We start from the raw sequence: 12,645 nt of genomic DNA, 5'->3' as shown, positions 1-12,645 counted from the left end.
GTTCACTGAAGGGGCCATGATTTCCTTGGGAAACACCTCTGGGACCCTCTTTGTGTCTGTTCCTAGAAGAGCCATGGTGTTCTCGATGGCCAGCTTCCTCCCGCGGCGCGCGGAGCTGTTGCTGGCGCCATGCGTCATGTAGTGAACCTAGGGGAAGAGGGACAGAAAGGTTCCCACCGGAACCGAGGTGTGAATGCATGCTGGCAAGCCACAGTCAGCCTGTGTGTGGGTTTGGTTCTATCCAAACAGTATTAACATAATTTATACTTAAAAATTAGATTTCATATTTAAAAAACCAGATATCTGTTCTCTTGAGGGGGGGAAAAAATTTAGATGCTTGTACTACCTACTGCTTCTTCAACTCCTTTCTGCAATTACTTTTCTGGTTCTGCTTGAATTCTCAACCCCCTTTCAGCTTCTTTAAAAAATTGAAGCGGTACCAGGCTTTCTCATTTCACCTTCACCGACATCCTTAGTAGTCGGTAGTTACCTCATAGAGCTCTGAAGTGACTCGCTCTTTATCACTCTAAGAAGCTGTTAAGATGCTGCAGGCATAATTCGAAACACTTTATTATACAACTCATTTCATCTCCAGGACAAGCCTGAGGCCACCGTTACCAGGATCCCCACGCCTGGGAACCCCAGGAACAAGGAGCACCTGCCTCAAGCCCCCAGTGCAGCGAGAGCAGCTCCAGACCTCCCCTGGCCGATGGCAGGGCCAGTGATCCAATGTAAGCTTTTGTGTTTCTGGGAGTTGTATTAGAGCTGAAGTTACTTCATGTTCTTCCTCCCGCAGTTTTGCCATTTGGACGGAAAAGAATAGCTTGTTTTGTAATAAGTATTTTCAATTTTTAAAATGACATATACAGTTGTCTCCTAGGTCATCTTTAAGATGAAGTTCCGATCTTTATTCTAACTACAAAGAATTAAACGAGTGTTCTACTCTGGAGAGGGAGGGAAAGAGAACCAGAGAAACATGCCTTGCGTAAAACCAGAGGCCAGGCCAAGAGGAACACTCAGGTCCCCAATTTCCATCCTGGGTCCTCATGCAGGCCACTTCCAATCCTTACGTGGGAGGGTCTTCTCTCCATCTCCTGTGTGAAATCTTAGGTGGAAGCACCTTGTCATGTAACAATAGGCCGTAGAACCAGCTGTTCTATTTTGAAACGCACTGCTGATGACCTGGAGGCACACTGCGGTGGTACTTTGTTGTATGTTTAACAGATGGCATTCTTTTCAAACTAGCAGCCTCAGAAGACAAAAGCAACGTACAGTGCAGGGTGGCCATCACATGATTGATCAATTCTACGTTACTACACGACAGACACCATCTATGATTTCACACATCTACTAAACGATTGCTGAAGGGCAGCATGGTCTGCCCAGCCCCGGAAGGACAGTGGCCTACGCTAAACTTAACACCAAGAGAGAGGAGCAGAGTGCAGACTTTGTGTCCTCTCCTTGACGACGCCCCTTGTCACATGTGTCATGATTTTAGCTGCCACTGAGATTAGAAAAGAATCACTGATCACAGACAGACAGCAAGAAGCATCCAGTATCAGAGATGCCAGGATAGAGAGAGCCAGGGAGGAGGTCGAGCCTGTAACCGAGGTACATGCCCTTGACCAGAACTGAACCAGGGACCCTCCAGTCCACAGGCCAACACTCTCTCCACTAAGTCAAATTTGCCTAAGACAAGAAAATTTACTTCTTTTTAAAGAATATTTCTTTGAAGAGCCAGTTTTGAAGTGTAATATCCCATTTGCTCCTACTAGAAGGTGTACTATGGATGGAGAACACCAAGAGATGCCTCTCCACACCTGGGTCCTATCCCTGCTGAAACCCTAGGGAACTCACCTTCAAGTTGCCTTTGGTGGTGAAAGCTCGCCCACATACGCTACACACGAAAGGCTTCTCCCCAGTGTGAGTCCGCTCATGAATCTGGAGGGCGCTGGCGGACGAGAAGTTCTTCCCGCACCGCGTGCAGGCGTGCTGCTTGCCCTGGCGGCGTGGCTGGGCCGCCCGCAAAGGTGCCATGCCTGGGGACATGGGCGCGGGTCCAAATGCACCAGGAACTTCCACTTTGACAAAGGTTGGCTGGGCTCGGACAAATGCTGATGGGAGACTGCTCCGACCTAGTGCGCAGAGAAAAGAATCCCAAAACTTTATCACCCCAAACTCATTCACACTTCAAACCAAAAAAGAACTTTGAAAACTCCTGCCCACCACTCGACTTCCTGGAAAGGGCTTTCAGGAAGTTCACACCCCAGAAGCAGCTCTCCTTTGACTTTACCTGTGCGGAGAATGATCATGACTCACACACTTAGGAAATTTTACCATTTTGCTGTAAAGGTATGTAACACATAACATGCATTCAAGTCCAAATCCCTATATAAAGAGTTACCCTGAAGTATGACCAGGTGCCCACCCTTCTCTATGATGTAGTTGTTCCCCCATTTTGCCATTAATGACATCAATAGGCACCCCTCCATTTATATGTGCATTTCAAAAGGGTTAGATTCTTTTTTTACCCCGAGTTATTCATTTGTGAACCTCACACTAGGGAGTGGGACCTCAGAATCAAGAAATTATGGTTTGTCTCAGCGGCCAAATAACAGTGCCCACTTCCTCAAAATTCTTCTACTCTTTAAGATTACCCTTATGTCCCCACAGGGCTCAAACACAAAAATAAAAACAAACAAACAAAAAAGCCCACTGTCCATAGCCAACGTGCATTAAATCAAAGATGGCCTTACTGGGATAAAGGAAGTTCCTCTTTCCCTCCACCCAGAAGTGCAGAACGGCTCCCTGCCCTACAGAGGATGCTTCACATTTATCACACTCTCCGTTTGCCAAGTTCAACCCAGGTTCCTTTTGGATGACCTTGTGCCTGAAATGGACATAAGTTAAATCCAAAGCTCTATCACCTTCCATCTCAGTGCGGCTGCTGTCCGAGCTGTCTGCTCTGCCACCAGCATCAGGAGACTTGGACTTGATGCTTTCTGCTTGGCTATTGGCCGGGGAGAGGGCCTGAAAGGAGGTGGCCTCCAGGATGTCTGGACTTCGGCTCTGATACTCCTGGTCTCCCATCACTGAGGAAGAGGAGTCGTTGGTCAAGCCATCGCTCTCCACCGAACCGTTCTCTCGGCTGCTCTGTCGCTGCAGGACCAGAGGAGCAGGACCCAGCTTCCCCGAGGCCTCCAGGGGGGCCATCAAGGTGAACCCTGTTGTGGGCGATGCCGAGTGGATGCCGGAAAGAGGCAGGGGGACCTTCGAGGAGCTGCTGGGAGCATCTTGGGAGCCGACTTCATCAACATCGATGCTTTCGACAATGTCGTCGTGACAGACAGCACCTGTGCTGCCGTTCTCACCCACCATCATCAGCTCGGGACCCACCAGGTCACAGGGACTCTCCGGCAGGGGTGTGTTGGGAATCTGACCACCCATGTGCATCCGAATATGCTGCTGCAACATGACTGCGTTGGTAAACTTCTTCTGGCAGATGGGGCACGAGTGCTGCGTCTTTATGGACGTGTTGGTTCGGTGAACCGCAAAGTGTGTCTTCAGGTTGCCTTTGGTGGAGAAAGCTCGGTCACAGATCTTACAGCGGAAGGGCCTCTCCCCAGTGTGGGTTCGGTAATGCATTTTGAGGGAGCTTTGGCAGCTTAAGACCCGGTGGCAAATGAGACATTCGTTGGGGTCTGTGGTGGCCTTGTCAATGTTCTCAACCAGCTGCTGCAACTTCATGGTCTCTGACCCTGGCTCGGGTGTCCCTCTCCCTTGGAAGCCACCAACCCTTGGGGAATTATGGTTTGGCCCCACCCCAGAGAGTAGGGATCCATCCTCACTTTCTGGAGACGGCCCGGGCTGCAGGTCGGGGACCAGTGGGCCCCCCATTAGGTCCTTGGGGTTAGTCCCCGAAGAGAGGTTCTGAGGTAGACCTACATTGGGGGTCCCTGTGACCAGGACAGGTTTGCTGTCTAGAGAGAGACTCGATTCATCTATGGGGACAGGTACAGAGAGTGCATAGGGAACGCCATTGCCTGCTGCCATTTTGTCGTGGAACTCGGTAAACAGCTGGGGGTTCGCCTTCACCTGGGGGTGTCGATGAAAGTGTACCTTGAGGTTGCCCTTGGTGGTGAACCGGTGGCCACAGACAGAGCACACGAAGGGTCTCTCTCCAGTATGGGAGCGGAGGTGGATCTGCAAGGAGCGGAACTTCGACTTTGACATAGGTTGGCTGGGCTCGGACAAATGCTGATGGGAGACTGCTCCGACACTTGTGCCTGTAGAGGGTGGCCTCGTCTTTGGGTTTGACATCCACCGGGGACACGTTGAGTGGCTTCCCTTTCCCTTTCTTAGACGGGTCTAACGCCACCGTGGAGAAAGGGCTCTGGAAGAGCACAGAGCTTGGGGTCGGGGGTAGCAAAGCACCGGGGATGTGGTTTGGGAGCACCCTTGTCCATCTGGCCTCAGGGCAAAGGACAGCAGCCCTGGGGACACCGAGCTGGTGGTGGAAGGGATGCTTGTGTGAGGTAGCTTGGCTTGTTTCAAGGTGTCCAGGGACAGACCCTGGCTTCCAGCTTTCTGGCTGAGCAAAGCCACGGCTGCAGAGACCTGCTGGGACACGTGGCTGCCCAAGGTCTTCAGGGTGTCAGCTCCCGCTGCGCCCGAGTGGAGGGCATGGGCGGCCCACATGTTCACCTGGACTCGGATCTGCTCGGTGAGCTGGATCTGCTGTAGCTGCTGCTGCTGCAGACACAGGATCTGCTCCAGGACCCACGGGATGCTGTTGGCACCGGGCAGGGGGGCGGGCAGCGCGTCCGCGCTCCGCTGATTCACTGCCACCTTGGTGCCCCGTAGTGCTTGAAGAGTGACGTTAGTGTTGGCCACTTTGCCTTTGGGTAAATAGCTTAAGTCCTGGGCTGTGGGTGGCAGGGCGGGCTCCGTCTTTAAGTACAGGACAGACTCCGTCCCTGGCTTCTCCTTCATGTCCCCTGAGCTGCTGCCATTCTCCCTGTGACTGTCCTTAATGCTTGGACTGTGTGGCTGGTGGCTCAGCCCAGCCCCTGAGAAGTCTCCGGAAGGCGTCAGCCCCTCGATGTTGTTCATGATGAGGACAGGTGGGTGTTTAGTGCAATTTTTATGTTCTAAGAACTCAGAGATGCTGAAGAACTCTCCGCAGCATTTCTCACAGATGTGAGTCTCCTCCTGACGAGGCCTCTTTACTGTCGCCCGGTCCCCATTCATGTCATCGCCAGTCCCCGGGCAGTTCACTGAAGCACCTGTGAAGAGAGGAAAAGCTAAGAACTCTGTTCAAGGAAGGAAGAGAGGCAATGTCTTGGGAAGAACCATGACCACACACAATGCATCAGTCTGTGTAAGGAAATCAAATATATAAAGAGTCTGAAAAACCAACCACTTACATAGTGGGTCAATGAATGTCCTTCTAAACATGTCTATTATTTTTAATTGATTTTTTTAAGAGGAAACATTGATTTGGTATTCCACTTATCTATGCATTCTTTAGTTGCATCTTGTATGAGCCCTGACCAGGGATCAAACACGCAACCTTAGCATATCGGGACGACACTAACCAACTGAGCTACCTGGCAAGGGGGCAAATATGTCTAAGCACTAACTCCAGCACATGTGTGTGTGACCTTACTTATTAGGAAGAGGAACTTTGCAAATGTAATTAGCATGAGTCCCCTGCCCAACGCTTATAAAGGAAAGGGAGATTAGAGACAGGGAAAAAGGCTGGGTGAGGGAGTTATGTGCTATAAACCAAGGCTGCTGGCTTATAGAAGGTAGAAAAGTAGGAGCCAATAGAAAGCAGGACAAAGGCAAGGGACAGATTCTCCCTCAGAGCTTCCAAAAGGAATCGAACCTGCCAACACCCTGACTTTGTACATTTAGCCTCCAAAACCATGAGGGAATAAATTTCAGTTGTTTTAAGTCTCCCACTTTGTGGCAATTGATTCCAATAGCCCTAGGAAACTCATACAATTTATCTATATATGTAAAAGGCTAATATGCAGTGTCCCCTTGGGAGTTCGACCAAGAGACTGGGAGTTCGATCACTTGCTATGACATGCGCTGACCACCAGGGGGCAGTGTGAAACGAAGGAAGGCCCCCGATTGGCCCCAATCGCCAGCCAGGCCTCTAGTTATAACTGCCTTCACAGATTTCACCCCACTCAAAGCAGGCCTTCTGATGGCAAATGGATTTCATGCGGTCAATGAAAATTATGTTAGAAACTAGAGGCCTGGTGCACAAAATTTGTGCACTGGGGGTAGGGGGGACGGGTGTCCCTCAGCCCAGCCTGCACCCTCTCCAATCTGAGACCCCTTGGGGGCAGTCGGACATCCCTCTCAATCCGGGACTGCTGGCTACCAACTGCTCGCCTGCCTGCCTGATCATCCCCTAACTACTCCCCTGCCAGCCTAATCGACGTCTAACTGCTCCCCTGCAGGCCTGGTCCCCCCTCAACCGCCCTCCTCTGCCGGCCATGTTTGTGCAAGGATGTGATGGTCAATTTGGATATTACCTATTTATTATATAGGATGTGAACCCTAAGGGAAAAAAAAGTCACTAACAAGGGATCAAATTAAAACAAACAAACAGAGCTTTGCAGCCTTTTCTGCACAGGGACCTCTCACACATACTACACTTCACAGAGAAGGTGGAGTTGGACTGCCTGCCTCTGGGCTAAAGTGCATGTCCCTATAAAGCAGTTCCTAGAATCCTATTTCAGTCAATAAGATGGAAGCTTTCCCCCTCCAATCGGAGCTGTGCAGCTCCTGCCAATCAGCTCTATTCTGACCAATCAGGGACCAGGGGCAGGGACTTCTGTCCATGTAAGCCAGCTCCCCTCAAAGCCAATCCAGCACTGGCCCGTCAATAAAAGGTTTGATATGGTGGGCTATTAAACATGTATAATCAGCCCTGGCCAGGTAACTGTTTTGGAGTATTGTCCCAATAAGCCAAGCTTGTGGGTTCTATCCCAAGCCACAGCGCATACATGAAGCAACCAATGATATGTAAATAAGTGCAATGACAAATCGACATCTCTCTCTGAAATCAATAAATAAAATTTTAAAAGCCATGTGTAATTACAACAACTTCATAAGGCAGATGTCTGGGTTAAGTGATTCATTCAACAAATGCTTGAGCACCTACTGTGTGTTTAGCACCAACCATCCTAGGATCTGTGAAAAGTACAGATACCATAGATATTCAGTGAACATTAGTTCCCCCACCTCTTCTATTTATTTTTAATCCCCACCCAAGGACATGTTTATTGATTTTAGAGAGGAAGAGAGAGAGAAACACCCATCAGCTGGCTCCCATAGCCACTCTGACCGGGGATGGAACCTGCAGTCCAGGTATATGCCCTGACCAGGAATCAAACCCACAACCTTTTTGGTGTATGGGAAGGTGCTCCAAACAAACAAGCCACCTACAAGGGCTCTTTGAAAAAAAAATATTTTCTATCCCCCCTCCCCCCACCTATTTCTAAAGGTGGGCAACTAGGGCTGCTGAAAACAGTCTTGACTAGCTCATTTAATACTTCTCACCTTCTAGGATGAAAAGATAGGCTTCCAGCCTCCAGTATTCTGACTATGCACCAATAGGTGCCCCATAAACACTACACTTATTAAAACCCAGGCAGGCAGCACCCACACCTCCATTTGAACTCTTCCTTTGTTCTTGCACTTCCTATCACGTTTCTTCTGTTGAGAATGCAACTATCTTTCCTCTCACAGAAGCTCCAGGGGGGACAGGAATGCCTGAGGAGTCAGGTTGGCTGGGGTAGTGGGGGTGGCTAGAGCATAGGTTACCACCTTTCTGGGACACCCAGAAGTTAACTTTAAAGTTAGGACACACCCTAGCTGGTTTGGCTCAGTGGACAGAGCATTAGCCTGCGGACCAGAGTCCCAGGTTTGATTCCGGTCAAGGGCACGTAACTCGGTTGCAGGCTCCTCCCAGGCCTAGGCCCAGGTAGGGGCTTATGCAGGAGGCAAGCAATCCATGTGTTTCTCTCACACCGATATTTGTCTTTCCCTCTCTTCCACTTTCTTTAAAAAATCAATGGAAAAATATCCTCGGATGAGGATTATAAAAAATAATAAAATAAAATAATATGGTTAGGACGTAATGCAGCTCTGAGCTTCCAGGTGGTGCTCAACAAGGAGGTACCGCCTTCCTTCTTGTCCCAATACTGTTCCCCAACTGTCATTATTTCAAGAATCAAGTTAAAAATACTTGTCAACTTCTAGAACACAGGCAGCACCTATGGCACACTTCCCCAAGATCTGAAATGCTCAGTGCTGGTGTTGCTCAGTGGTTGGAGCTCTGGGCCTCAAACCAATGAGTTTCAGGTTCAATTTGCAGTCCCCTGATCTATGTGTCTCTTTCACAGCTATGTTTATGTTTCTCTCTCTTAACTCCCTCCTATCCCTTCCTTCTATTCTCTCTAAAAATAAATGGGAAAAATACCCTGGGGTGAGGATTAATAAACTGAATATACTTTTGTACTATGGTTTCTTTTTAATTAGCATAGTTACACCCTTTGTCTTAACCACTCTACTTCTGGAAATCTCCAGGAAAGCCCACCCCACAATGCCCAGTTCACTTTGTAAGGGTCTGAACAACAAAATATACACTCTGATACCCAAACCACTTATCTTTGCAGCCACATAATCAAACAAGTCTTTGCTCCCATTTGGAAGATGTGGAAAGTGAGACTCAGAAACAATTAAGTAGCTCAATGGGACAAACGGATAACCAGAAAACGGAAGAGCGGGGATTGTCTTCTTAAATACTATACGGGCAGTTCTGTGGCCTCATTTATCACTGTTTCTTCTAGAGCAGAGCTTCTCCAACTTTTTCTTTATTTCACCTCTCTATAGAGTCTTTTAAAGCATCTTTTTTCCTAATCACCCCCTTGACATGACATTTTAATGCCACAAATACATTGTATATCTGGTCATGCACTGTGATCCTTTGGAAGGCCACAAACCACTGTAATATTCATCAATGTTTTTGACACCCCCCACCCCAAAAAACACCTTCTACCCTCTTGGGGATAATATTCCCTCATTGAGGCTAGGAAGGTGTGGCTCAGTGGTTGAGTGTCAACCTTGGAACCAGGAAGTCACAGTTGATTCCCGGTCAGAGGTCATGCCTGCGTTTCAGGCTCCATCCCAGTGGTGGGCATGCAGGAGGCAGCTGATCAATGATTCTCATCATTGATGTTTCTATCTCTCTCTCTCCCTCTCCCTTCCTCTCTGAACTAAAAGTATATTTAAAAAAATTTTCCTCATTGAAAATGCAGGTTTTCTAAGACATTCTTAAACTGGGGTCCATGGAATTAGGTAGGAAGAACATACCACAGTGTGTGTGTGTGTGTGTGTGGTGGTGGGGAAGTACAAGGTATTTATTTTCAGTAATCTGAACCAAAATTTAATGTTTATTTTAATTATGATAGGGAACACGTCACAGTTGGGCGGCAGGGGGGGGGGGGGTCGCGAAAGGTACTTATTTTCAGTAACCTGCACTAAAATTCAGTGTTTCTGTTCATTATGAATGTAGGGAACACATACCACAGTGGTATCACAGAACCTGTGAGTTTGTTTCAACAGAAAACAGATTACTGTCATGGGTGTTAAGGCTGTTGCATTACTGGAAATTCTAGAAATTACCTGACCAGCTGCTACATCTTACTGTGTTCATAAAGAAGCACGTGTCACTTTATCACAAATGTTTTTGCTTTTGATAACTATCTCAATGCAGTTTATTTCCCGGTATTCCTATGCATTTCCTTTTATGTATTTAAATAGTTTCGGTTTTGCAGGGCTCTATGGCACAAAAAAGGTTAAGCTCCCCTTCTCTAGAAGGATCTAACAGTTCCAGGAGTGATTTACGACCTGAATACCAGCTTGCCTTCACTGTATACACAGACTCGCCTCTTCTGCAGCCATACCAGCCACATCCCACTTGAATCTTAAAACAGCAGGAGCTCTGTTTGCTTGCGCAGTAAAAAGTACTTCTACATCCAGACCACCATTGGCAAATACTGAAACCGTATTTGCCAAAGAGTGAGAGGACTGTTATGAACAATTGCTGGGCATGCTTAAGTGAACCCTTCCCAAAAGGAAAAAAAGCAAAGTCCAGAGGATTACAGAGCAAGTAAAGCTGACATCCTCCCACCCCACCCCCACTCCGAATTTTAGGAATGTTATCTCCCAGCATCTAGTTATCCAATAAGTTGGAAGAATGCAGTAAACCCAGCAGGGGTCTTAGATTCAATCACTGCCAAATGGAGAGAAAATACTCTTTCCATTGTATAGGAAGAAAAGCTCATCTACCAGAGGCCAATCAAATGCTGGAGATGAGAAAATGCTTCAAAAAAGAAAAAGTTTATCTTGGGAAGCATTGGGACTCAAGCTTATCTCCCCCCATCCCTATATTAAAGAACTACAATGAGTAGATTAAAGTACACAATATCTACTACCCTCCCCCACACGCAGGATAATTACCAAAAAACAAAAGGAAATTGAGAAGTCCTCAAGGACTGAGCCAGTTGAAAGTGCCTTTTTATCTGAATTCCACAATCTGAGAAACACTTAATAAGCCTTTAACTTCATTCATAGATGGCAAATTAGAGCAGTAATTAAGCTTCTACTTAATGGAGAACTAAAAAAAAATTGTTCCAAACAGTCTAGGATCAAAAACCAGGAACTCTGCTGAAAAAGGGGGGGGGGGGGGGGGCAAAAGAATTAAAGGAGGTTGCAGAGCTGCTAGGGTGTGTGAGCACTGCTACCCACGCTTGACATTATAGAGATGTGATCCATTTTGCCTCAACTGGAGCTCATCTTTGAAGCAAATTTGTAACATTCATGCAGGCAGGAAACTTTTGTTGCCTCCTTCTCCAGGGCCCCCTACAACAAAGCCTGACACAGGAACAAAATTATGGGGGGTGGGGGGTTGTCAAAAAATAAGAGCATGGTGGTGGCTGAGAAGCAGTTCTTGTCTGGATCTAGAGGCTTTTAAAAATGTTTGGGTACTTTTTAAAAAATAATCAAAAGTACAACAGAGGATGAAAAGGGGAACTTCTTGAACTCTCTCCCCCCCATCATTTTTCCAGGGCAATAAAGACCAGAGCATCAAACCAAAAGCTTCCAGACGCACATCTCAGAAATTAAAAGGGAGGAGAGAGGATCAAACTCAACCAGCCAAACACTCGCCACGGCCCCCTCATCAAAGGAACTGACAGAAAATTCCACCCCATAGCCAATTCCTCTTCAGACCAGGACAAACAGCCCTTGTAGCGAGGCTACAATCCAACAAGCCACGGCAGCCACGGGCACGCCATTTCCACTGGGAGCTGCCACTTACTCTCAGATGAGTAAAAATGAGAACTAAAGGTAATGTGCTTACGGTCCCCAGCCTGGGGTCTGGCATACAGTAAGCTGCAGATAAAAATGCAGAATTATCTCAATTGGAAGTTCAGCACCATCTTGACAAAATAAGTAAATAAAAACAAAGACATGGTGATTCTGAACAATAGAATTACGGATCACATTCCCAGTGCAGTGAGCCCTCTACAGTTGAAATGATCTAAACAGGACACTTAACACCACTGTAGACAAGAACCCGAAAGCTCAGAGACACCAGGTGGGCCTCACAGGTTGCATCGCTGAAAGGCACACAACCAGGCTGCAGGGCACATCTCTGAAACCTTACAACAAAGCTACCTTCGCTGAAAAAGAGGAAGGGCCAACTCTGTCCTGCCTGTCCAACTCCCCACAGGTGAGGAAGCCAGCAGAGGCTTGAATGGCCAGCTACCTGTGCAACCTCCTAATGAACCAAAAGGGTTTGCCTCTCCCTACTCAGAAACACAGAAAGTCGGCTTCCAACATTAATGCTGCACACCCACACACATCCCTCTCCCTCAATAAAGAGGGGAGCTCCCAAATGCCCGATTTTCAAAGTCCTCACTGGCCAATGTAGATCATTTCAGTTTAGAAACGGGGGCCAGGCAGTTCCGTGAAACTTGGGAATCTTAATCGTTGGAGGTTGTAATCCAGTTTGGCACAAAGGGCACTGGAAACTCTTTTTGAGAAAATGCTAATTGTCCTGTGTGTAGCTGGAGTCCCCCCTGACCACCTGCAGATGTTTTGATCTGCTAATTGATCGCCAAACTTCATTTTCCTCCCTCAAAAAACGGTATTCTTTACAAGTGGGTCTCACATGGGCGCTGCAAAGTAAGATCGGCCCCATGTTAATTTTAAATTACACCTATCTGTATGTCTGCCTTTCTAATATAGCTATATCTGTATGTACTCAGATGCTAACAGGCGGCCCAAATGTGAAGTGCAGCCATTAAAATGGACTGCTTGGGAAAACTGCCTTCTGTCCCGCGGTGGTACCTGGGACTCTGCAAACACAACCTAGGACCGAGGCATTCTTTCCAAGAATCCCAAAGACGTGCAAACACCCGGCACAGCCAGGGATCCCGCCGGCGACTGCCTGGAGTGCCCGGGGACGCCCATCCATCCTTGGCCCTGCCCAGCGCTCCCCATTCCCCCCCACCCCCACCCCGTCCCATCAGGTGAGAGCTGGTACCTGCGAGGGGA

General features: G+C 47.9%; 1 protein-coding gene across 1 annotated transcript in view; it reads right to left on the bottom strand.

Annotated features, from left to right (window-relative positions):
• Positions 1 to 12,645, bottom strand: part of SALL4 (spalt-like transcription factor 4) — a 45,066-nt gene that overhangs the window by 925 nt on the left and 31,496 nt on the right. The window contains 5 exon segments of the mRNA XM_014539652.1: positions 7 to 147; positions 1,858 to 2,135; positions 2,928 to 4,218; positions 4,253 to 4,461; positions 4,464 to 5,285. Coding sequence (XP_014395138.1) covers positions 7 to 147; positions 1,858 to 2,135; positions 2,928 to 4,218; positions 4,253 to 4,461; positions 4,464 to 5,285 — 2,741 coding nt within the window.

Source organism: Myotis brandtii, unplaced genomic scaffold (assembly GCF_000412655.1).
Source record: "Myotis brandtii unplaced genomic scaffold, ASM41265v1 scaffold225, whole genome shotgun sequence".
NCBI lineage: Eukaryota > Metazoa > Chordata > Mammalia > Chiroptera > Vespertilionidae > Myotis > Myotis brandtii.
This window is presented reverse-complemented; position numbering and strand designations above follow the sequence as displayed.